We start from the raw sequence: 23,857 nt of genomic DNA, 5'->3' as shown, positions 1-23,857 counted from the left end.
CACTCACTTGAGCGGGTACATGCGGAGGGCCACACCCATGCCTGGGCAGTAGGACAGAAAGGCGGCCAGTGCTGTCTCTTCCAGGAGCCCAAAAATCAAAATCTTGTTTCTGGAAAGATAAAGAAAGGAGGGTAGGTAGCATCTGAAGGGAGGGCAAGGAGAGAAAGATGCAGGGAAGCCCCTGGTGGTGGAAGGGAAAGGGGTGAGAGCTGTGAAGGTAGTGTCATAAATGACATCTTCTGTGCTCTCTGCAGACACCTTCTTCTCATACTGTGTATAACCCAAGAAAGATTTCCTCTAATTTTAATGCTTATTGATTTTACCTCTGACTGTTGTCTATAACACATATATTCATTTGTTAAATAAATGTATCTTATGTGTTGGGTGATGTGCTCTGTTCTGGAGATGCTGTGGTCAATGCGAGCTTTCTTCTGGAGACATGGGGTCTGCTCTCAGGCATCTTATAATCTTGTTATTGCTCCAGACAAATAGTCTGTGAAAGTCTCATCTCCCCAGCAAGATGCTGAGAAAGCTCCTTCAGTTCAGAGCCCATGTATGTCTTCTACATTCTCAGTATCTCCTACAGTCCCTGGTAGCTGTTGGTTGTAGATATTCAATGAAAAAGAGAACATTTGTAAAGTGCTTAGCAGAGGGAGAGCTGACTGGAGATTGAGTGATCAACATATATTTACTATATCAGGACTGAAAAGCAATATTGAAAAAGGTTCTGAGTGCAGTCTCTAGAGTCAGGTGGTGTCTAGTCCCACTAGCTTTTGGTTATAAGCAATATTTCTTAACTTCTCTGAGACTCGTGTTTCTTCTCTGTGAAATGGGGATATTGCCTTTTTATCATAGGCTTGCTGGGAAAATCATGGGAGATAACATGTGGAAAGCTCTCAAACATGGAAAACGCTCAGTCGTATTACTCAACCTTTTATAACATGCACTTCACCTATTTATGGCTTAAGCCATTTGTTCTCAAAGTTTTCACTCACTAAAGACCCCTCTATTCTTCTATAAAGGTCACATTTTAGATAAGCATGATATCGGGGGTGGGAGGGCAATAGATGGGGGGAAGGGGGTTGTTACTTTGTGAGGGTGAAAAGGATAACTATTGCATTGTTCTGTACACCTGAAACTAACAATAAAAAAATAAAATAAAATAAAATAAAGGTCACATTTTAATAGATTTTTGTCTCTCAAACTGCATTTGGTAGTAAGTAGTGAATGTATTTCCCCATTTAAAATTCATTAGACATCTACCTGGCTTCCAAACACAGCTACACATTGGTCACTTTACTTCATACCTGGGCTTCTGCCTAAGAATGACTCTTAAGTAGGCCTAGGAACCTTCTCACAGGTAAGTGCTTGATTTCCATAAAGTTTTGTGAACAATGCAAATAGCATCTTGGGAGGAGCTCTGAGGGCCCGGGTTCTCCAGGTGGGGCCTGAGGTGCAGAGGCTGCCTCTGGCCAGGTGACTTGTTGGTATTAGTACTCCTCTGAACCCAACCTGACTTTTGGTTCTTTTCCATTTGCCTCTCAAATGGGCTGGATTTAGCCAGTTATGTTCCCACTTCCTGTGTCCCACATGCACAGCACAGTGGGTTCCAGGCCAGAACTGGACCCAATTTCTTGGACTTTCTGCTCCTGTTCTCTTTTTTGCTGCACTTTCTCCATTAGTGCTTTTAGCTCGTGGAATCGCCTTCCTCCATGTTACCTTTATTTATCTAACAGACTTTAACTTTCCTCTCCCTAGGATCTCAAATGCTATTAACTTTACTGAGGTTTTGGCATCTTTATTTTTTACCATACCAACAAATTGTGACAAAACTCAGTGAATTGTGCCCATCATTTCCAGTAGAAAATACAGAGAACAGCAGTGATAACTTCAGCACTTACTATCACTCACGCTACAATTGCAGAGCAGTTATTAAGTACCTTCCAGGTGCCAGACTCTGTGATAGGTGAGCCACTCAGTGTAGTGGTCAAGAGCTTGGGATTTAGAAACTGATCTGGGTTAATCCTTACCAGGGGGGAGACCTCAGCCACATCATTTAAACTTTTTGGGGTCTCATCTATAAATTGAAAAGAATACCTACCTAATAGAGCTATTGTGAGGTTAAACAATGTGCTGAATCACTTACCTCAGTGACTAGCACATGGTATCTCACAAATAAGAAGGCATTAAACCTGACCCTGAACAGCTCACAGACTCTACAAGGATAACATCATCACCACAGGTCAAGAGCTACCCGCAAGTGTAGAGGAACAGGGGAGATCCTGTGTGTAGGGCTGGGCAAAGGATGCAGGTGGGTATCACTAGATTAAGAGATGAAGAGAGGAAGGAAGGAAGGAAGGAAGGAAGGAAGGAAGGAAGGAAAGAAGGAAGGAAGGAAAGAGAGAAGGTAAAAAGGAAGAAAGCTAGAAGGAGACCTTAACAAAGTACATTTTAGGAGAGAAATAAAACTCATCAGAAAGTCATATCACTCCTTCTTCTCTTATCTATTTTAAACATGGCTATGGATATACAACTGGGTAACTAGAACCTGATATCCCCCTGTCAGAACTGGGCCCAGGGTGGGAGGTGAGCTTGTGTGGGTTGGTGAGTGTACCCAGAGCCCACTCAGCTTGGGTGGGCAGGTGCCTGGCGGGGTGGGCGCTCACTTCATGCCCTGCTGGAAGACTGAGTTGCGGCGGGTCTTGCAGATGATGAGGTCAGCCCATTGCACGACCACGATGCTGGCAAAAAAGGCCGTGTGGCAGGTGAACTCCACCACCTTCCGCTGCTCATAGGTCTGGGGGAGGGTGGGCAGAGAGGTGACAGTGTGAGAGGAAAGGGCGGGACCAGAATATAGCACAGTTCAGGGCCATTGTTAAATCCTGGGCATCAAACCCACCCTTAGCCCCCAAACCCAGTTGGCCACTACTGACCGCCTGTACCAGGTGTTTAGCCCCCCTCTCGTATATGTTCGTCCACGTGTACACAGCCCCACTCACCCACTCCTGTCCATAGCTGTCCTCCAGGTCATTTGTGGACCGGTCATCCCAGTCGAGACGGATTCCCAGCAGCCGTGAGGGCAGGAAACCATTCTCTGCCAGGATCACGAAGTAGGTAAAGAAGCCGCCCAGTGCCTGGATCATCCCTGTGGATTGTGGGTAAAAGGCAGGGTCTGGGTCAGGGAAGGGAGCTGTAGGGGGCCAGTGACAATAGGCCAGAGATGGACGTCCCTGACCCTGGGGAATCTGGCCCCTGTCCTGGACTTCTGCTGGGAGTTCCTCCCTCCAAAAGCTGGGGAAAGAATTTTCTGGGGTTCTCTCCAGAGCCGCAGGGCCCAGCCGCACCAATCTGTCCATAGGCCATGCTGATGAGCCTCTCATTGACCAGCTTGTCTGTCTGTGGGTTTCTCGGCTGCCGCTTCATGATGTCACTCTCAGCTGCCTCATAGGCCAAGGAGATGGCGGGGACCTGTGTGAGATGTGGAGCGGAGGAGAGGAGGGCATTGGAAGGGAGCCTTGTGCTTATCTTCTCTTCAACCAGCACAGCCGGGTCAGCTGCCCCTGGTGCCTCTCTCTTTTCATCTGCTGCCCATCCCTGCCCACTGCGCCCACATGATTGCCTTGCCTGTCCCCTACTCCAGCCCTTGGCCTCACCATGTCAGTGCCCAGGTCGATGCAGAGAATGGTCACGGTGCCCAAAGGCAGGGGGATGTTGACGATGATGAAGAGCAGGAAGGGGGTGATCTCGGGGATGTTGCTGGTCAGGGTGTACGCGATGGACTTCTTCAGGTTGTCAAAGATGAGGCGGCCTGTGTGGAGGTTTTGAAGGCATCAGGGAGATCAGAGAGACCCTTCCCCACCCCTAGCCTTGGAAATGTGGCTGCTCAACTTCCTGAGAGAGGAAGATTTTGTGTGTGAGGGAAGCTAAAGCCGGTGGTGGACGCCTGGAACCTTTAGTTGACTCTGTGATCGGGGTAAAAGGCACAAGAAGCAGGTGTGCGGGCGTCAGACATTCCGGATGCCACCCAGCCCATAGCCTCCTCACCCTCCTCCACTCCTGTGACAATGGAGGCAAAGTTGTCGTCCAGCAGGATCATGTCGGCTGCCTGCTTAGAGACGTCAGAGCCTGAGATGCCCATGGCAATGCCAATGTCTGCCTTCTTCAGCGCCGGGGAGTCATTCACGCCGTCGCCTGTCACTGCCACGATGGCTCCCTGGGAGAAGGTACAGCCAAGCGGGATGGTGAAGGCCCTGCACGTGCCCAGCCCCGCCTCCCGCCGCCTTGCTCACCTGCCTCTGGCAGCCCTCCACGATGATGAGCTTCTGCTGTGGAGACGTCCGTGCAAAAACGATCTCCGTGTGGTTCTTGAGGATCTCGTCCAGCTGCTCGGATGTCATGTCCTTCAGGTCAGAGCCATGCACCACACATGCCTTGGCCTCTCTGGGGGGCAGGGGCAGAGGTGCTGATTCCCGACCTAGCCAGCCTGCTGTCTCTCCTGGCTGCCTCTGGGGCTCCGGTTTCCCCAAGGGCTTCATCCTCCTCTCCCTCGATGCTCAGTGACCTGTTTCTCCCATTTCTCTCTCTGAGAAAGTGATGCTAGATCCTCACCATGTGCATCATCACAGTTACTACAGTTTACTACGTGTGTGCTTGTTTTCTCATACATAACTCACTGCTATAGCTATGCTGCAGTGTAGATAGGATCCTAATTTTGGCTCAGGAAGGAAAGTTGACGTCGCCAAAGTCACCCAGCTAAACAGTGGCGCATCCTGGACACGCTCAGGACTGAGGAACCAGAGGAAAGGCCTGTAAAGTTCCCAGAGGTGCTATCCTGATACTCCAGAGAAGACTCAGGCACCCTAACCCTATGGTTAACCCCAGGGGGTCCTGCAAAGGCCTCACCTGGGGTTGACTTGACTGACAGGGATATTGAGCCGAGCTGCAATGTCCTCCACAGTCTCGTTGCCCTCTGATATAATGCCCACACCTTTGGCAATGGCCTTGGCTGTGATAGGGTGGTCCCCGGTCACCATGATCACCTGGCAGGAAGAAGGAAGAAAAGGGAAAAGGGCAGCAGTAGTAAGATTCCCCGCCTGCTCCTATTCCTTCTCCAAAGTAAAAAGAAGCCAGACCACTAGATGGTGGGGCTGATAGATCCTAGTCAAAATAATGGAAGTGTGTGTGTGTGTGTGTGTGTGTGTGTGTGTGTGTCTGTCTGTCTGTCTGTCTGTCTTTGCATGAGTGGGTGAGGAGAGACAATGGCAAGTTTTGCTCTGGGATCAGAGATAGTTTGTTTAAATGGAGGAAAACTACCATGACAGAGAAACATGTTGACAAGGGTCCCTTGGAAGATATGCCTCAAAGATTGTTTAGGAGTTTGGATTTCATGGGAGGATACAAGGCTGTCAGAGCTAAAAGGACCCTTTAGAGCCCCCTCCTGTTACCAATGAGGAAACAAAAACTTAGAAAAGACCTGTGATTTGCTCAAGGTCACAGGGAGCCAGAACTAGGACATGGTTTTCTTAGTGTCCAATATAATTGCTGCAGGCAATCTAACCGAACAGAACAAGAATGACACTACCCTACTCACTGATATTTTGCCATGATATGAGAAGAAGGTGATTCCTGCCTTAATGACAATGTTCATTGTCATGTTGCAGAATGGACGGAGTTGGATGGCGAGGGTGGTTGGCATCTGAGAGGCCAGTTAAGAGGTCAGAGATGGATTAGGATAGCATTTGCATGTGTGGGTTTGTGGGGCAAATCACATAGATACCAAGAAAAGGAAGCCTTTTCAGGCCCCACTGCCTTCTCTTACACCCGTAACACTTCACTGAAACTGCCCCCCAAAGGCCATATGGGCTTCCCAACTGAAAAACAATGGCATCTTTGCAGTCCTCATCCTCTTGACCCCTCTGTGGGCATTTGGCATTGTTCACCACCCCTCTCTAAAACCCTCTCTTCCCTTGGACCCTTTATTCCTGGTTCCCCTCCACTCTCTTCATGCACTTTCCTACCCTCCTCAGGGAGGCAGCCAAGAAGAGCGGAAGAAGTGGCTTAGGGGTCAGACAGCTGATCTAAGTGTAAATGCTGACTTTCCTCAGCTCTGAGACTTTAGACAAGTCACTTCGCTGAGTCTCAGCACATGGAGAAGATGAGTCCTGCCTTTCACAGTTGTCATGAAGAGCAAGTGGCATTCAATAAAAGCTAGCTAGCTGTGTGTTAACACCCTCTCCCTTGGGTCACTGGTTCTTATTCCTCTACTTGCTCCTAAATGTTGGTGTGGCTCAGGGTTTCATTCTCCTCTCCTTTCTTGACCCATGCTTTTTGCCTAGGCAATGGTAAACATTACAATTTATAGTTATCAAGAATTTAGGGCCGGCTGAGTGGCTCAGTTGGTTAAGAGCTCGCTCAAGAGTTTGAGCTCTGAGCAACAGCGGTTCGAGTCAGCCCGAGCTGAGCAGCCGCTGAGCTGCCAACAGGTGGCAGGATGGCTCAGCTATAAAAAAATAAAAAAATAATAAAAAAAAAATTCCAAGAATTTAACTGAGCTACTTCATGGTATTGCTGTCTTCGCAGCCATTTTGTTTGGCTAAGTGGCCTGCTCTTGGGCAATATAATAAAACATACTAGGATGTCTTTACTTTGCACTCATGGACTAATAACACTCAAATCTCCAGTCCTGATCCTCTTTCTTGAGCTCTAAACCATATTCCAACTTTCCCTGAAACATCTCTCCCTGGGTGTCTCATAGACTCTTTAAATGTAAGGTCAAATTGAACTCATTTCTCTACTCCCACCACCCCCACCAAGCCTACTCTTCTACTTCCTACCTTAGAAACTGTCCCTCATTCATTCAGGCCTTTTGCTTCCTATGTCTTTCTTATCGTCCATATCCAGTTTGGTCACCAAGTTCTTAAAACATTTCTCGAATGTTACGACTCCCCTCCACCCCCCTGTTGCTGCCCTTGTCTGGTCATCATCCCTTGCCTGAATTATTGCAATGGTCTCTTGCCTGTCTCCCTGACTCCGGTTCTTCTCCAAATCCAGGCCCTCCATCCAGGTAGCTGCCTAAAAGCTAAATCTACCCCGTGATACCTGTGGTTCTCTGTGGACTACAGTATAAAGCCTAAGTTTGGCATTTAAACAAAGTCCTTCCAACTGGCCCTAGCCCAAGGTTCCAGTTTCAATTCCGGATGCTCCTTTGCCACCTTTCCTTGCAACCCACGCACATACGCAGTACAGTCTAACCACGCAGGGTACACACTGTTCCCTGCCCTTCACATGTCTTCCTCTCCCTCACTGCCTTACAAAATACTTGTCAACCTTCAAGGCCCAGATCAAATGTCAGCCCCTCTGTAAAATATTGTCCAGTTCCCTGAGACAGAATTACCTTCTCCCTGCTTTGACTTCCCATGGAGGGACTTCCTCCAGGCCTCCATGAGAGCTCTGATCATGGCAAGAGGTAGCCTGATGAGCAGGGGGAACATATGCCTTCCAGAGAAGCAGGCCATGATTCAAATAGCCAATCCACTTCTTACTAGCAGTTTTATTTTGGGAAAGCTACTTACCCACTCTGAGTCTCAACTTGTTTTATTTTTAAATGAAGGTAGTGGTGCCTACCTTAGAGACAAAGTGCTGTGGGGATCATAAATCACATATATACACATATATACAGAATAGCCCTCTAGCGTGATCATTGAGAAATAGCAGACTGCCTTGATTAAAATCCTGGCCCACTTACTAGCTGTGTGGTCCTGGGCATGTTACTTTGTGCCTCAGTTTCTCTCTCTGTAAAAGAGGGGAAATACTAGTGCTTCGTTATAAGGTTTTTACAAATTATTATGAGATTATACAGGTTTCGTATTAACAGTACTGCCTGATTCACATAAAAGTTCACAAAACAATTGGCTGTTTTTATTATTAGAGTATCTGGCCCATAGTAGGTGCTCAATTAGCCTAGCTATTATGATTGTTCTGTGGTTAATTGTAAAAGCATTTGTTTCCCCTGAGAGACCATGAGCTCCAGAGGCCAGTCTGTGTCTTACTCATCTTATCCCCAGCACCTAGTGCAGTACCTAGCCCTGACTAGACAGGTTGAATTGAACTTATGTGGTAATAGGTGAGAGGCTGAAGAAAGAGGAGCAAGTGACATCACCAGTAGCTAGGTTAAGGGGAGTGGTAAAGAGCTGTTATCTTGGAAACAGGGAAGTAAGCTCCAAAATGCCAAGAATTTACATTGGTTTGTTTGTTTGTTGAACTCCAGCACCTTGAACAGTGCCTGATACACAGCTGGTAAACCATAAGTATTTGTTAAATGAAAAACGAATATAGCACCAAGCAGGGAGTGGCCACTGAGAAGCAATTGTGGTTGGATAAGAGAACCTTGGGAGTGATGTGCTGGGTGGGATGAGGGCCGGACCCAGTGTAAGGGGTTCTGGAGGGAGTGAGTGGGTGCAGACAGGAGCCTGATAATCCCATCTCAAATGGTTAGAGAGAGTGGGCAATAGTTGGGAAGGGTGGGACAACCATATCTCCAAGATAGGGGTGCCAGATCAGCTTGACATGAGAACAGAATGAGCCATGCCAGGGAAGGAGAGGATGAGCATGTGACATGGGGCACTCTGAGCATAAGGGACAAGGGTGAGCACTCCAAGGCAGTGGTCAACCTTTCCTTGTAGATGACAGCTTCTCACAATCAATGGGAAGGAGACCACCAGCGGCCTGGGTGTCCCCAGGCCAGCAGCCCCTGCAGTCCCTTGACCTCTGGTATATGAAAAGAGAGGGTGGAGGGGAGGAAGTGAGGTCATTCATTACCTTGATACCTGCACTCCTACACTTGCCCACAGCGTCTGGCACAGCAGCCCGGGGAGGGTCGATCATGGACATGAGCCCCACAAAGCAGAGCTTCTCTGTGGGAAAGTTCAACTCATCTGTGTCAAATTTGAAGCCACGAGGAAACTTTCCAGAGGGCAGATTCAGATGACAGAACCCTGAAGGAGTGCAAAAGGGAGGACTAAGAACAGCAAGATGGCTGCCTGGACACTCCCAAAGCCGCTCACCTCAGGAAAGCCACTAAAGCTTGGGGATCACTTTCTCAGCCCTGCTCATCGCTTCCGGCCCCTTACCCAGCACTCGCTCCCCTAGTCCTCCCAGCTCCATGTAGGCGTTCTGAAAGGCGTCTTGCAACTCCTTGTCCAGAGGGATCTCCTTGCCCTGCACCAAGATGGAGGAGCACCGCTCCAGGATGCGCTCTGGGGCCCCCTTCATCACCAGCACATGGCTCTGGGGGCTGTCTTCTCGCTCATGGATGGACAGCTGGAGAGAGGACAGGCAGTTACAGAGGAGGACATCCTTGTCTTGGTAGCTCCAGTACCCAGCACGGGGCCTCAAACAGAGCAGGCTGGTAAGAAACCCTCCCCCTTAAGGAAATATCTCCTGGCCCATCAATGCTTGTCAGCATAAGGAGTGTCTCTGTGTGTGGAGCAGTGTTTGGACCTCATAGTCCCAACCCTGTAACCTGAGAGTCACCTTCCCATGAGACATTCATTGACTCAACAAATATTTATTAAGATCAGTTAAGACAGGCACTGTGCCAGAGGTTGGATGGCTATCTTGTCAGCATCCCCCACCACCATACTGGCCTCAGTGGGACTTTACTTCTATGGCCTACACAGGGCATAGCTGAGACTGTGTTCTTGGCATTTAACAGATGCCTACAGGCTGAGGAGCACCCTAAGGAAATTTCAGAAGTATGTTTCAACTGAATGGAATGGAAGGGTTGGGCAACTGTGGCCAGAGGGTGGGGAACTCTGGGAATAAGAGTCAAAAGGGTAACGGGTTGTAGTAAGGAACGAAGGTTTTGGAGTTAAGGGGTAATGGCAACCAGACATATAGTCACCCAGGCTGCCCTGGGGGATAAGGCAAGGGTGAGAGGACATGATGCTCAGATGTCTCCACTCCTCATGTTGATGACTCCCCCTTGGTTTTGTGCACCCCATCATTTCTGTCCCTCCCCTTCCCTGTCCCAGTGCCCTGACCAGACCTGGTACTTGTTGGTGGAGTTGAAAGGAATCTCTGCCACCTTGGGGTTTCTGTCTCTCATCTTCCTCACAGAGCCACAAGACAGCTCAATACACTTGAGCAGAGCTGACTCAGAGGCATCACCAGCTGTGTCCCTCTGTCAGAAAATAATTGAGTGTCACATTGCGGTTGGGGAAGGCTGGAGGACCAAGGGGAGAGGGCACTGGAGCCCCAGAGGCCTCCACAGGGTATGAGAGGGGAAACTGGGCGTCAACAAAGTGAGCAGGATATGAAAACGACCCTGACCCCCTACCTTAGACACAGAGATGTTCTCCTGCCCGGCCTTGAAGACTGCACGGTTGCAGAGACCAGCTATCCGAGACAGGGCCGTCCACGTGGGGGATCGTTTGTCAAAAGTGGCCCCTGGGAGGAAATGAAGGAAAACCAGGAACTTAGTTCCCCTTTAGAGCCCGTATCTCCCCCGCCCCACCTCACCATCCAGTGTTCTGGACATCTTCCAGTCCCCTTCACCCTTCTGGAGTTCCCAGTTACCAGACTGATCTTCGGTGGTGTCAGCCTCATGGATCTGGTTGTCAAACCACATGTGGGCAACGGTCATGCGATTCTGGGTGAGTGTGCCTGTCTTGTCAGAGCAGATGGTGGAGGTGGAGCCCAGTGTCTCCACCGCTTCCAGGTTCTTCACTAGGCAGTTTTTCCTGGCCATGCGTTTGGCTGTCAGTGTCAAACACACCTGGTAGAGAGAGAGGATAATAAAAAAGGGCTAAGCCTGAGCCGGAGATGTCCATGACCTTATCTTAGAGCATGGCTCTACCCTTCCGCTTACTCCGATCCTGTCCTACTCCACAAACCTGAGGGAGATGTAGGTGTGAGCAGCTGAACTGAGATCATGGGACTATATTTAGGTGAAATGTCCAGTAGGGAATTGAAGACATTGGCCTAGAGCTCCAGAGAGGGCCAGCATAGAGCTGGGCGTGGGGATAGGAGAGTCACCCACACAGAATGGGTGCTGGAAACTGGGCTCACTCTAAGGGTATAAGGAGAAGAGTAGAGAGCCGAGGCCTGAGAATCAGTGTCAGGGAGAAGGAGAAGACTGCTGGGGACAGAGAAGAAAAGAACCAGGATAGTGACATGTCACAGGGATCAGCGAAGGAGAGGATTCCAGGCAGGTGGACAGCAGTATCTATTTCAGCAGCAGAGTTAAGGGTGGGAATGGAGAAACGCTCACTGGATTTATTAGTCACTGGTGACCTTTGAGAGCGCCTTTACAGAAGAGTTGGCCAAGATGAGCTCCAAACTGCAGGGGGCAGATGAATACTCCATGGGTAGTGAAAAGAGGTAACCATGACAAGCTCCAGGAGAGAAACTGTGTGCCAAGGAATAGCCCAACCTGAGATTTTTTTTTAGACTCAAACTCTGAGCCATGTATTAAATGGTCTTTTTCAGACTCACACTCTAAGCCATGTATTAAATGAGAATCTGATACGTGAATTTAGAGGCTGGCAGTGAAAAAACTGCTGAGAAGCAATGAGCCTCCAGAACGTTTGAGGAAAGGGTAGAAAGATCCTCCCCTGGTGGCACCTCAGCCTGACCACTCACAGTGACAGTGGCCAGCAGACCCTCGGGCACGTTGGCCACGATGATACCGATGAGAAAGATGACAGCCTCCAGCCAGCTGTAGCCCAAGATGAGGGACAGCACGAAGAAAGAGACGCCCAGAAACACAGCCACCCCTGTGATCAGCTGGATGAAGTGCTCGATTTCCATGGCGATGGGCGTCCGCCCAACCTCCAAGCCTGAGGCCAGAGTGGCTATGCGGCCCATCACCGTCCGGTCACCTGTGGCGATCACGACGCCCCTGGCAGTGCCTGCAACACAGGAGGGGACACCAAGCTGGGTGCCTTGGGTCCTGTCCTACTTCCTGAGAAAAGAAAACCATACCAGAGTAAATGGGCCAAAGACTGATCCTGGAGTTGCAGCAGATTGTACTTCACTTGGTTTACTCTCCCTGCATCGATCAATTCCAAACTCAGTACAACAGCAAATTATTTTCTCTTATGCTTGGGTCTGAGGAAAAACCTTGCAAATGAACTCAACATTCAAAATGAGGAGGCTCAATAAGTGAAAGAAAAACATTGCCTGAAATATGTCAGTAAAATCAATCTCATACTTATTATCCAAAAGTCACAAAGTACAGCACTTATTATGAATCTTCCATGTAGTCTTAAAATTTTCTTTCTCAACATTAGGCATGAATCTCTATAGAAGCCAGCCAATTACTGACCCTTATGTAGACATAAGAGGGGCCTTCTGGGAAAGTAAGGTGGGACAATGGCAAGAGCATGCGTGTTGGCACCAGCTAAATATGAGTTCGAATCCTTGTTTGGGCTCCTGGGGGTTGGTTTAATATTAAATGAGATAGTGCAGTAATACACCTAGACCAATGCCTGGCACATAGTAGGCACTCAAAATGAATGTTAGTTCCATTCATTTCTTGTTCTCTCTTCAAAGCCAATTTCAGAGTAAGCAATGGAAATATTTTGCTAGGCATTTTTAACAATTGTGGGAAATGTAGAGCAAACTTCAGCATCTTAGCACATTAAAACTTTAGAAGTTTAATGTGTGGTGACTTTCATTGTAATTCCAACTTGCTAAAGGAAGGAAAAGCCCAGAGAAACATAATACACTGACTGGCAAGCAATGACAAAATAGGAAGGGGAAGGTGTGGAGGTGGGGTACGAAGCCTTCTTTGGCCCACTTTCTGAGGCCCGCGGTCTGGTCAGGCCTCTTTCTGCTACCAGTTCTTGCCCCTACTACTTCTCCGAGTCAACTCAGACTCAGTTCATTGGCATGACCACAGAGGGCACAGGTTTCAGTTGTACTCACACTCCTGCCACTAAGGGGTGGCACCCCTGAAAGCTCTTACTGGCCTCTGATCTTCTCTAGAACCCAGAACAAGAATGGAGCAAAATGCGCAACCTGTGCATGACGATTTCTCTTGGTGAAGGGCAGTCCTAGGTGTAGCCTGAAGTGTCTACCTGGCATGAAAGCTTTCTGGCCCCTCCCCCAGCCTGAAGCTCTGGTCAAAGCAAGGGCCACAGAAGGAGGAAGCTAGTCCCAGACCCAGGAGAAATGGGAGGCATCAGCCAAGTCCAAGACACTCAGGAGTCAAGGCTGGCTTGGGGCGTGTGTGAGAGCGAGTGTGTGTGGTTTTGTGTGTGTGTGAGATGTGTGTGTATGAGTGTGTGATGTGTGTATAAGCGTGTGTGATGTATGTGAGCATGATGTGTGATGTGTTTGAATATGTATGGTGTGTGTGTGTGCGCGCGCGCGCGTGTGTGTGTGTGTGTGTGTGTGTGTGTGTGTGTGTGTGTGTGTAGGGGTCTTGGCCCAATACTTGAAGGCTTTGGAATTTGCTCAGTATTGGAGTGGACAGAACAGAGATCTTCCTGTGGGAGGTAACTATACCACAGTGTCATGCCTCCCTAGCCAAGATCCTGCTCTCTGGAAGGGACTATTTCTGTAATAGTCAGGTCTCCCAATCCCAGAACCCTCAATTCCCTCCTCTGTAGCAGGGCTTTTGACAAGCATAGCCACAGCCCCCAATCCTGACTGGGTGTTCTGGATTCAGAGTCCTCCCTCACTGGGAGCTAGGGTTAAGAGTGCCCCCTACCAGTTAGCTTCTCACCTTCCACACAGTTGGTAGAGAAGAAACAGATATTGCGGGTCTCCAGGGGGTTCTCATGGGTGAACTCAGGGGAGCGGGTCTGGGGTTCTGACTCGCCCGTTAGGGATGAATTGTCCACCTGGGGAGAAAGTGGGGGTGTGGTCATCAAACGCCAGACGCATTCCTGCACACCAGCCGTCTCCTGACTCCAACCGCACGCCGTCTCCATGACACAAGGGACAAAATTACACTTGTCCTCATCACATATTTGTAGCATTACTCAGCTATTGTCCCTGCACTGGTTTGGAATCCCAGCTCTTCCTAACTTCTTATATGACCTTAAGCTAGTTACTTAACCAACAGAGCCTCCATTTACTCATGTGTAAAATGGGGAAATTAACCAGAATCTCTGCATTGCACAACTACGGGGGCTGCCACCAACACTGTAGTCTATGTAAATGGCACCACCTAGGGTCATGCATGGCATAATTTGTGTGGCCACATGCAACAGCCCTGCATGATTAGATCATTCTTACAGAGTAAAATTACATGGCATATGTGAATGTATATAAAGCATCTAACAATAATTAGTACTCAATACCAGATGGTTATAAAGTAGATATCAAGATACTCGGGGCAAAGTCACACACAGACACAAGGAGGCAACGCACTCTATATGAGACAAAGTATAGCTGGGAGGCATGGGTACAGAGGTTGGCATTTGGACCTGGTCTCCAGATCTTTAAACCTTTAACTGGGTCTCTCTCAGCTCTATCCAGCCTTTTTCTTAGATCCAGCCAATTGCTCTGGCACAGTCTTCTCACCTTACAGCCGTGAGAAGAGATGATCCGAAGGTCAGCAGGCACACGGTCTCCACCCTTCACCTCCACCAGGTCTCCCACCACCACCTCCTCTGCATTGATCTGCATCTTCTCACCCTCCCGCACCACGAGGGCTTGCTGTGGGGAGGTCATGTGCATTTCATGAAGTGCTTGTCTCTACCCCTACCTTTCCCTCCTGCTGGTCTCCCACCTCTCCTCCAACCCCACTAAGGAAGAGAAGAAGCTCTGCACCCTTCGTGAAAAAACTAGGTCCTGGCATGGAGAGCTAGAGGTACTTTTCTGCCCAAGCCTCCATCTCAGAGCACAAGAAGTTGAGAACGGATGAGCTGGACCCTCCCAGAAACATTATGCTCCAGCTCAGGGCCCAGCCCAGCCATCTACCTGAGGCACCATGTTTTTGAAGGAATCCATGATCTTGGAGCTCTTGGCCTCTTGGTAGTAGGAGAAGCAGCCTGTGACGATGACCACAGCTGCCAGCACCACGCCTAGATATAGCTGGTAAGGAGAAAGGGTTTGAGGGACCTGCCCATCTTCCAACACTAGAGGGGCAGCTGCCACTCAGGATAAGCATTAAATGCCACGGTTGTCTGTGACTGGGAGTGAGAATGGTAGAGGAAAGTCCTTCTCTCTCTCCTTCAATCTTCTAGTCCCCAGCCTCCTAAGACTGGAAAGTGCAGGGAAAATCTTGGGGAGTTCCTAGGACTAGGACTTCTCTAAAGGATGAAAGAAGACCGAGGGGAACAGACAAGCCCACTTAAGTGTGAAGGATCAGGGAGGGGCTTTCTCATTCATGAATGATTGTGCGCATGTGTGCGCATGTGTGTTGGATATATATATATATATATATAAATACACACATGCACACACACACGCACACATGCATACACACGCGCACACACACACACTAAGTCCCCGACTTACGAATGAGTTCCATTCCGGGAGAACGTTTGTAAGTTTTATACACCTTTGACACAAATATACAATGTAAAGCCAATGGTTGAACAATTCACGTTATAAGAACGAGCGACGTCTACCATCTTTTCGCCTCGGTCTAATCTCTCAATTATTTTCGCTTTTGTTTCCATGACTATTGCTTTGCGCTTCCTAGCAGTCCCCTCCACATCACCACTGCTTTTCCTCTTGCTTCGGGACATCCTGGGCTCTGATTGAGCCCTGTACTACTGTACACTATCGCACTGTACAGTAAGCACACAGCAGCACAACTGTGACAATATCCAGCAGACATGTGAGCTACTTCTGCGATTTGTTTCCATTTACCAATGTTAGTAATGAGAGGTCTGTTCGTATCTGTGAAAGTTCACAACGCGAATGTTCATAAGTCGGGGGGACTTACTGTTTATATATATGCCTCACTCTTTCTCAGCCTAAAGGGCACTGTGACTTAGGGGTTTTGTTCCCTGCTCCCCTAACTATACTGGAGATTTGAGGTTGGAGAACACAGTTATGGGCCGGTCCAGGGGTCAGGTGTTCCAGCTCACATTGTCATTGGATGGTTCATCCTCCATGGCAGCCTGGATGCCGTAGGCCAGGAAGCAGAGGATGGCCCCAATCCACAGAAGGATGGAGAAGCCCCCGAAAAGCTGGCGACAGAACTTGACCCACTCAGGGGTTGTCGGGGGCGGGGTGAGAGCGTTGGGCCCATCCCGAGCCAGAATGTCCTGGGCCCGCTGGTTGGTGAGGCCCTGAGGGAGGCAAGAAGAAGTGTAGGAGCTTGCATCCAGAACGAACCTGGCCCCTCACTTCCCACCAGCTCCTTGGCAGGAAATAATGTCCAAGTGGAGAGGAAAATCCCACCTGGTTGCAAGGGGTGGGGGACCATGAAGAGAGGCCATGTGAAGGAAGTGGTGTTGGCAATGGGTGTCAGAGACCTTGAAGGCTATGGAGGATTTTGAGTGTGGCCCCTTCTTTGGTCATCACTGGATTCAGACACATTTTGGGCCACAATAATCTCCTCTGGAGGCAGCCTGGTTAAGGCTCCCTGGACAGACATGTCAAATTGGTTCCTCCTCTTATCTTTCTTCCAGATTCCGTATGGCATCAAGGATTCCAGAAGAGTCTTACATTATTGACCATCAATCACACAGCTTTGGCCATCACCTGTCACTTCCTCCAGAAATCCTCGCCTAGCTTTGTTCCCCTAGCCCCAGGCTGGTTCAGATGTCCCTGTCTACATCCCACTGTATCCCAGGCATGATTCTAGAGCTGCACTCACCATATAGCACTGCAATTATATGTCTGCATTCCTTTCTGCTACTAGACTTTTGAGCTCTACTTTTTATTTATCTTTCTATCTGTCCACTTATTTATTTAATAAATGTGTATTGAGCATCTACTACATGCCAGGCTCTATTGTCAGCTCTGGGGACCCAGAAATGAACAAGTCCCACAAAGTCCCTGCCTACGGAGCTTATGATCTAAGGGAGGTGACACACAGTCAAAAGATATTACTGCCAGAGAGTAAAAAGTGTCATTAATGAAAATAAAGTAAGGTAAAAAGAATGAAGGCATAGAATTTTCAAAAGGGCAATCAGGGAAGGACTGCAGGAAGAAGTTACATCACTACATTTTTTAGTAATAATTTTTTATCTTTCAAAGTGATGGGTTTGCAATCTTATTGTGCTGCTTCCTATCAATCTGACCCTGGTAAGCTGTTCTCTCTCTCTCTCTCTCTCTCTCTCTCTCTCTCTCTTTCTCTTTCTTCTCTCTGAGTATCCTTGCTCTAAGAAAGAGGCCCACAGCATCTGTCTGTCAGAGTTGTTGTAAGGATAAGAGAAATGTATGTAAAGCATCTATCATGCACTTCATATATAGCAGGGCCCCAACATACTACTGTAAGAATAGTAATGAGTCAACCCACAATTTCATGTATGTCAGTCCTATGAGAGGTTGTGCATCACTGAAGCTGTTTGGCGTGGAAGGAGAGCCCTGCCCAGAGGCCCTCTGGGGCCTGGGTTCTAAGGAGCCCTGACTTTCAGGTATAGAGGAAAAGAGATATAGACTAGGAAGCAGGGAATCTGGGTTCTAGTTCTGGCTCTGCCATCAACTAGTAACTTGCCTTTGGGCCTCAGTTTCCCTGTCTGTAAAGAGGACTGTATTATAGTTGTAAGGTCCCTTGCACACTGCTGATGTATGATTCTCTCACCTCTTTGGTGTTGCCCCAGAACCCCTCCACTTACCTTGGACAAGTCCACTTGATATTTGCGGCCCAGCTCATCCAAGGATAACTTGTGGTCATCCTGGGGAAGGGAAGCTGAATTACTTTGGGAATGGAGGCTGAGTGTGAGTGTGTGTGGGCACCAAGGGGCAGAGGGGTGAGGCAAGGAGCACGGGAGGGGTGGGCATGCGCTTATCTGAGTGCATCAGGGCTGTGGGGCGGCTCTCCCACTAGGGGATCCCTTTTCCACGGCCCCACTGGGCAGGTTATGGCCTCACCATGGCCACCTCCTTTTTCAGCTCATCCAGCTCCTTCTCTTTCTGTTTCTTCTTGCCGCCCCCATTGTCTGCAGTGGTGGCTGCAGGCGAGTACTCACGTCCAGCCTGCAGGAGGAAGGGAGAACCCAGAGAGTCAGGGAGGATGGCGCTGGAGCCTCTATTCCTATCTCACAGGAGGGAGCCCAGGCACTGGGAGTGGGGGCAATGGATTCAAAGCAGTGATCCTTCCAGGGGAGGAAAGGGGTAGACAGTGAGTGGAAGGGACCTCAGGCCCTCAGTTTGCAAACAATTGGCAGAGCCATTGGGCTCTGTGTTTGAATTTCAAGGAAGACTGAAAGGCTCAGGACTCAGCAGCCCACTATTAGTTGTTTAGTAGTTAGGCTTTTGCTAAGATTTGGTTTGTTGAAAGAACCCTGCAGCTAAATACAAACCAAAATAAACAAAAACTTTAAACAACCACCTTACACTATTTAGAATCCTGGAAAGGGGTAGGAAGGATTGAGGAGCTGGTGAGGGGTGCAAGTGCCCCATATAGAGGTCTCTGTCCCAACACTATGGCTACTTTACTCAGAGAAGAGTAGAGACAGTTAGGAATTTAGGGGAGTAAGAGCCTTTGTGGAACCAGGGATCAGGGCAGGGAAGTGTCTAGAAGAGGATGGGGAGCCACGGGGCCTGGGGGTGCATGTAGAAATGGAATGATCAGGGTTCATGGACTGAGAGAAGTTAGTAGTTGGAGGATCAGAGCGTGTTCAGGAAATGGGGACACGGAATTTGCTGGGAGTCCTCTCCATCCTGCTGGGCAGGCCTGCCCACTACCCAGCAAGAGGCAGTTTGCAGGACTTGTGGTCCCAAAGCACAACTCGGTAAGAAGACAACTGGGCCCCATTTATCCCAAAATAAAAGAAATTGTCTCTGAAGATAAATTTAAAACTAAAATGAATATAGCTCTCAGGTCTAGGCATTCCTGGGTCCTCTGGTGAAGTCAGGTAAATATTTTAGCAGGATCCTCATGAGGCCACCATTTTCCCCTTCCTCTTCAGGGCCTGTGGTTTCGTCACCACCACCAGGCTTCCAGGGTCTCACAGGGAACATCTGGGGTGAGAGTGGGAAGTTTCTCTTTCCAAGGTGGGGCTGTCTTGGACGGGGTTGGGGAAGGCATGGGGTGGCATGGCGAGTGCTTTGTCACTCCCTCTTCCTCCCCAGGCCCCTGTCCTCCTTCCTCAGGATTTCATGTCCTTGTCACAGGGGCTGCCTCTGTGCTGGGTGTTCAGAGATGAGCTTTTCCATAAGGAAGGGGTACCTGGGTGGGATATATGGCCAATGTATTTGCTTCTTTTATGCAGGATAATGCAATTTTTAAAAGTAAAATTTTTCTTTTAGAGCAGTTTTAGGTTCATGGCAAAATTGAGCAGAAAATACAGAGATTTCCTATATACCCTTACTCCCACAGATGCAAGTCTCCCTCACAACCATTGTCCCCCACCAGAGTAGAACACTTGTTTCAGTCTATGAACCTACATGGACACATCATTATCACCCAAAGCCCATAGTTCACACTAGGGCTCACTCTTGGTGTTTCCATTCTGTGGGTCTGGACAAATGTAATGACGTGGGTCCACCATCATAGTATCATACAGACGAGGTTCACTGCCCTAAACACCCTCTGTGCTCCAGGATAATGCTTTTGTTTCCCACCAGAGTCAGGAGCAATCCCAGGAATGCAGCAGCTGCTCTGACCATAGGCATGAATCCAGCCCCTAGAGAGGGACAACATCAGTGACAACATCAGGACAGGAGAAGGTGTACAATGAGAGGGACACCATGGTCCCCTAGACGCTAAGGTTTGCATTTGTCCCCATATGTTGCATCGATGAGTCAAGTAGACAAGGTCAGACCATTAAATTCGCGAACTCATCCTAGAAAAAGTGCTACATACCTTGTTGCTGAATATCACTACGGTCACCTTCAAAGTAGTCCGCCCCCCCCCACCCAAAGCAATTTTGGAACTCTTTTTTTCAAATGGCCATCAGAGCTGTCATCATATTATCCTTGATGTCCTGAATGTCATCCAAATGTCTTCCTTTCAATATTTCCTTTATCTTCAGGTAAAGAAAGAAGTCACTGGGGGCCAGATCAGGCGAGTAGGGAGGGTGTCCCAATACAGTTATTTGTTTACAGGCTAAAAACCTCCTCACAGACAGTGCCGTGTGAGCTGGTGCATTGTCGTGATGCAAGAGCCATGAATTGTTGGTGAAAAGTTTAGGTCGTCTAACTTTTTCATGCAGCCTTTTTGGCACTTCCAAATAGTAAACTTGGTTAACTGTTTGTCCAGTTGGTACAAATTCATAATGAATAATCCCTCTGATATCAAAAAAGGTTAGTAACATTGTTGCAACAAGTTTGGGAATATAATTGTCAGACCTCATATTTTTTGGCTTCCTAAAGGCTGATCACCTTGGTGAGACTGAAGCGGTCCCACAGAGGAGTGGAGAGGGCTGCTGAGTAGTTCCCCGCCCCTCCCTTCAGCAGGTGACTTAAGGGAGTTCATTGAATGGATTGAAATGCTTTGGATTTGGGAACTCTGTCCTTGGTGGGACAGGGCTGAGACATGGATGAAAGGCAAACAATCAGGCTGCACAAGCTTCACTGAGGCAGGAACCAGGCCTGTGCACAGAGGAGGGGTGCAGCTGGGGCAAAAAAGCAGGGACCTGAGAATTTCTGTACATTTGGTTCATGAAGCTTAGAATAAAATGCATAGTTTTTAAACATGTCCAACCCACGCACTTGGGGCATGTGGGATGGTGGCTGAACCAGCAACCCCACGCAGCCCTCCTCCCCTCAGCCCCCACCCTGTTCTCCTGCAGGCAGGCACCGAGCTTTTGGGACACACGGCCCCTTTCCCCTCCTCCTGCCCTGGCAAGGATCTCAGCCTCTGTCGCCAGGAGCCTGCAGAGATTTGGGGCCAGCAGGCTGCCCAGGGAAGAAAGAAAGAGAGGAAGCAGAGACCCCCCCCACCCCCCAACCCTGGTCCTCCCTCCCCCAACCACAAGTCCCAGTCGGGGCTTGAATGCTAAAGGAGAACAGAGAGTTCTTTCTGAGGAAGCCAGGGGCTGGGACAGAGTGGGGGAAGCTGGAAGTCAGCCACTGCTCCCCCCACTGCAGCCTCTCGGTGGCAGCTGGAGCTGGCCGGTCAGCTCCCTCCCACCAGTGCCGTCCCTTCCCCCAACTCCCACGCTGCCCTTCATGGCCACAGTGTGATGGGGTAACAGTTATGTCTTGCTCTGGAGGTACAATGCAGAGGAAAAGGGTTGGAGGCAAAATGAATCCCAGGGGAAAGAGGGGGAGTATGGGGGTAAAGGATGGGGCTGCTTTCCCTCCTCAGGGGTCCCTTGGCAGGTTGCACTCCAAGCTTCAGCCCTAAGTCCCCCCACTTCACCCAGCCTCTCAGTCCAAGCAGAACTGGATCTGCTCCATGACTTGCTACTGGGGGTGACAGGGAAGGGGACTTCATGGATGCTGGGGGAGAAGCACCCCCCCCAAGCAGTTGGGGCCCCCTGAAGGCATCAAGGTCAAACGGCTTTTCAAGCAGGACCCCTTGAGCTGGTGGAGTAGGGGAGAAGGCTACCTCCCTCTTCTCCACTCGGGATGGGGGAGTGGAAGGTCACCTGGCCTCTCCTCAGAGGTCCTGTACCTCCTCTGGGACTCCCTTTCCCTTGGCGAACGAGAGATGCCAAGGTGCAGCTTGAAGAGCCCAAGACAGCATATCTTCCCATGGTTGTCACCTCTTCCTCCATAAAGCCCCCACCTCAGAGACGGCTCCTCACAGACCCTCACACAGCCCCACACAGTCACAGTGATGCCCATCCACACTTGGAGACCTATAGGTTCCCAAATTTGCCCGCTGAGACACAAACTTAGGTGCTCATCCATGAATATCTGTATCAATTCCAGCCTATGGAAAGCACATGGGCCGCAGATGCCATGGGCACACACGTTCTATTTATAGCTCCCATCCTAGCTCAAGAACCCTGGTGTCCAAGCTCAGAGTTTTCTCAGTTGCTAAACTCAGTGCAATAACATGCCCTTGCCTGATCCCTCCTGGGCTCAGAAACTCCCCACAGGCCCCCTCTTTTCTTAACACCTCCCATGGCTGCTTGGCCCTTCCCCTCCGCGCCTAGCATTGCACAAAGAAAAGTAGTGCACACAATGTATAAAAGGATTGGGCCACTTTTCTCCATATGGAAATTTCATTTCCAAGTATCCAAAGCCTGGTGCCTCCCCCGCCTCCATTGGTTGTTAACCTTCCCCTTGGCATACCCAGTGCTGCAGAATGCCACAGGCAGGGGCGGACTGGTGGGGGCGGGGAGGCAGCTTTCCCCAGCCTCTGGGAAAGTCCTCAAAGCCCATGGCCAGGACAATGTTCCCTGGGATATCTGGAGGGGTGCTGGGCTGGGGGTTGGGGACACATTACTCTTCCTCCTGCACCCTTCTCAGCTGTCCTTGGAACTCAGGGACCCTGGAGATGGTGTCCGGAACTGTTTGGTGACTCAGGAGCGGATGTTCTCCTGCCCCTCTCTAACCTTAAATTAGACTCCCATCGTCTCAGGCGGGGACTCCCAGAGAAATGAATGTTCTCAGGGGGTGGCAAAGGCAGGGAGGCTCAATAGTGTCAGATATCCCTTCAGCTGGGAGGCCAGGAGGCGCAGTGAGAGTGGAGGAACAGAGATGCGGAATGGGGTGGAGGAAGAGCTGGAGGGGGTGCACGTGGTGGGCTGTGGGGCCAATTGTGGGGGTGCGGAAGAGGTAAGCTCTTGGGCATGAGTGGTGGGTCTGCGCGCTACTTTGTCGCTAGGAGACTGTGCGTTCCAAGTTCAGCTTCTCTCTGCCTCTCCCTCCACATCCCATCCCATTCATCCTTTCCCGCTAGCCTCCCTCCGCCTCCAGAGAGCCCTTCTTCCCACAGAGGAACCCTTACTCTTCGGGGATACTTACCCCACGGCCCATCTTGGGGCTGAGTGGCTGAGGGGATCTAGACTGGACAGATCAGCGGGAGGATTCACACTGCGGTCTGGGATGGCCAGAGACCCAGGCAACCAGACAGAGGGCCAGCAAACAGGGTAGCTTTAAATAGGTCCCTCTCCCCCTCTCCCCCGCCTTCCGCTCTTTGGGAAAGAAACGTTTGTTGAAACAGGATCCCTGAGGACTCCTCCCCTCCCGCCCCTTAAGCAACAGGCGGTGGCAGTCAGTTTGTCCTGCTGTGTGCTCCCCCTCAGTATTCTCCCTTCCCCCTGGCCTAGTGCGGAGCAGGAGAGTGGGGAGGGGTGGAGGGGAGCAGTCCCCCCAGCATCCCAGGATGCCAGAGGACGCAAGGTCGTCCCTTGCTCTTGTTTTCTCAATGGGGAAACTGAGGCCCAGAGAGATGAAACAATATGAGCTGATAGAACCAGAACCCAGGTCTCCTGAGCCCACATCCAATCTCCCAGAGAAAGCGAGAGACTTTCTCTCTACTGTAGAGGTTGCAGGAACACTAAAGCTGGAAAACACAGCTAGTGTTGGAAACCAGGCCCAGACCTTGCCTATGAGGCACCTCAGAGGGACCCTGGTGAGAGCCACAGGTCGCACAAGAGGCAGCACGAAGTCTGGAGATAGAGGGGAGGGGACGTGGCCTGAGCTAGAAGGGGAGTCCGTAACCTTATTCCAGCTAGCACAGGGTCAGAGGTGACCCGGGGTGGGACCAGCTGGTCTGGGGGTGTTGTTGCTGCCCATTTGATTAAATAACCAAAGAATGAGGGGCAAAGGGAGGAAGGGGGAACCAGAAGAGGCAGCAAGAGAAGGCCAACTCCTCCCCTGCCTT

The 23,857-nt window shown here is 49.8% G+C and overlaps 1 protein-coding gene across 1 annotated transcript; it reads right to left on the bottom strand.

The window, feature by feature from the left end:
• Positions 1-3: 3 nt before the first annotated feature.
• ATP1A2 (ATPase Na+/K+ transporting subunit alpha 2) lies at positions 4-23,111 on the bottom strand. Its single transcript, XM_019649715.1, has 21 exons — positions 22,996-23,111; positions 18,004-18,108; positions 17,748-17,807; positions 16,050-16,253; positions 14,932-15,045; positions 14,533-14,667; positions 13,730-13,847; positions 11,641-11,909; positions 10,576-10,774; positions 10,337-10,446; positions 10,046-10,180; positions 9,129-9,318; positions 8,818-8,993; positions 4,903-5,039; positions 4,290-4,440; positions 4,045-4,213; positions 3,654-3,808; positions 3,345-3,468; positions 3,000-3,145; positions 2,667-2,797; positions 4-109 (listed from the first exon to the last, which is right to left on the bottom strand). The coding sequence occupies exons 1-21, from the start codon at positions 23,005-23,007 to the stop codon at positions 4-6; spliced, it is 2,946 nt and encodes a 981-aa protein (XP_019505260.1). The 5' UTR covers positions 23,008-23,111.
• Positions 23,112-23,857: the final 746 nt, after the last annotated feature.

Source organism: Hipposideros armiger, unplaced genomic scaffold (assembly GCF_001890085.2).
Source record: "Hipposideros armiger isolate ML-2016 unplaced genomic scaffold, ASM189008v1 scaffold_134, whole genome shotgun sequence".
In the NCBI taxonomy this organism is placed as follows: domain Eukaryota; kingdom Metazoa; phylum Chordata; class Mammalia; order Chiroptera; family Hipposideridae; genus Hipposideros; species Hipposideros armiger.
This window is presented reverse-complemented; position numbering and strand designations above follow the sequence as displayed.

What these genes read in the sequence shown, in the direction of transcription:
- ATP1A2 (XM_019649715.1), bottom strand. An exon ending in ACTCCACCAACAAGTACCAG is followed by an intron (nt 9,319 to 10,045) that starts GTCTGGTCAGGG and finishes TCCTCTCTCCAG; the next exon opens with CTGTCCATCCATGAGCGAGA. An exon ending in CATGGCCTATGGACAGATTG is followed by an intron (nt 3,146 to 3,344) that starts GTGCGGCTGGGC and finishes CACAATCCACAG; the next exon opens with GGATGATCCAGGCACTGGGC.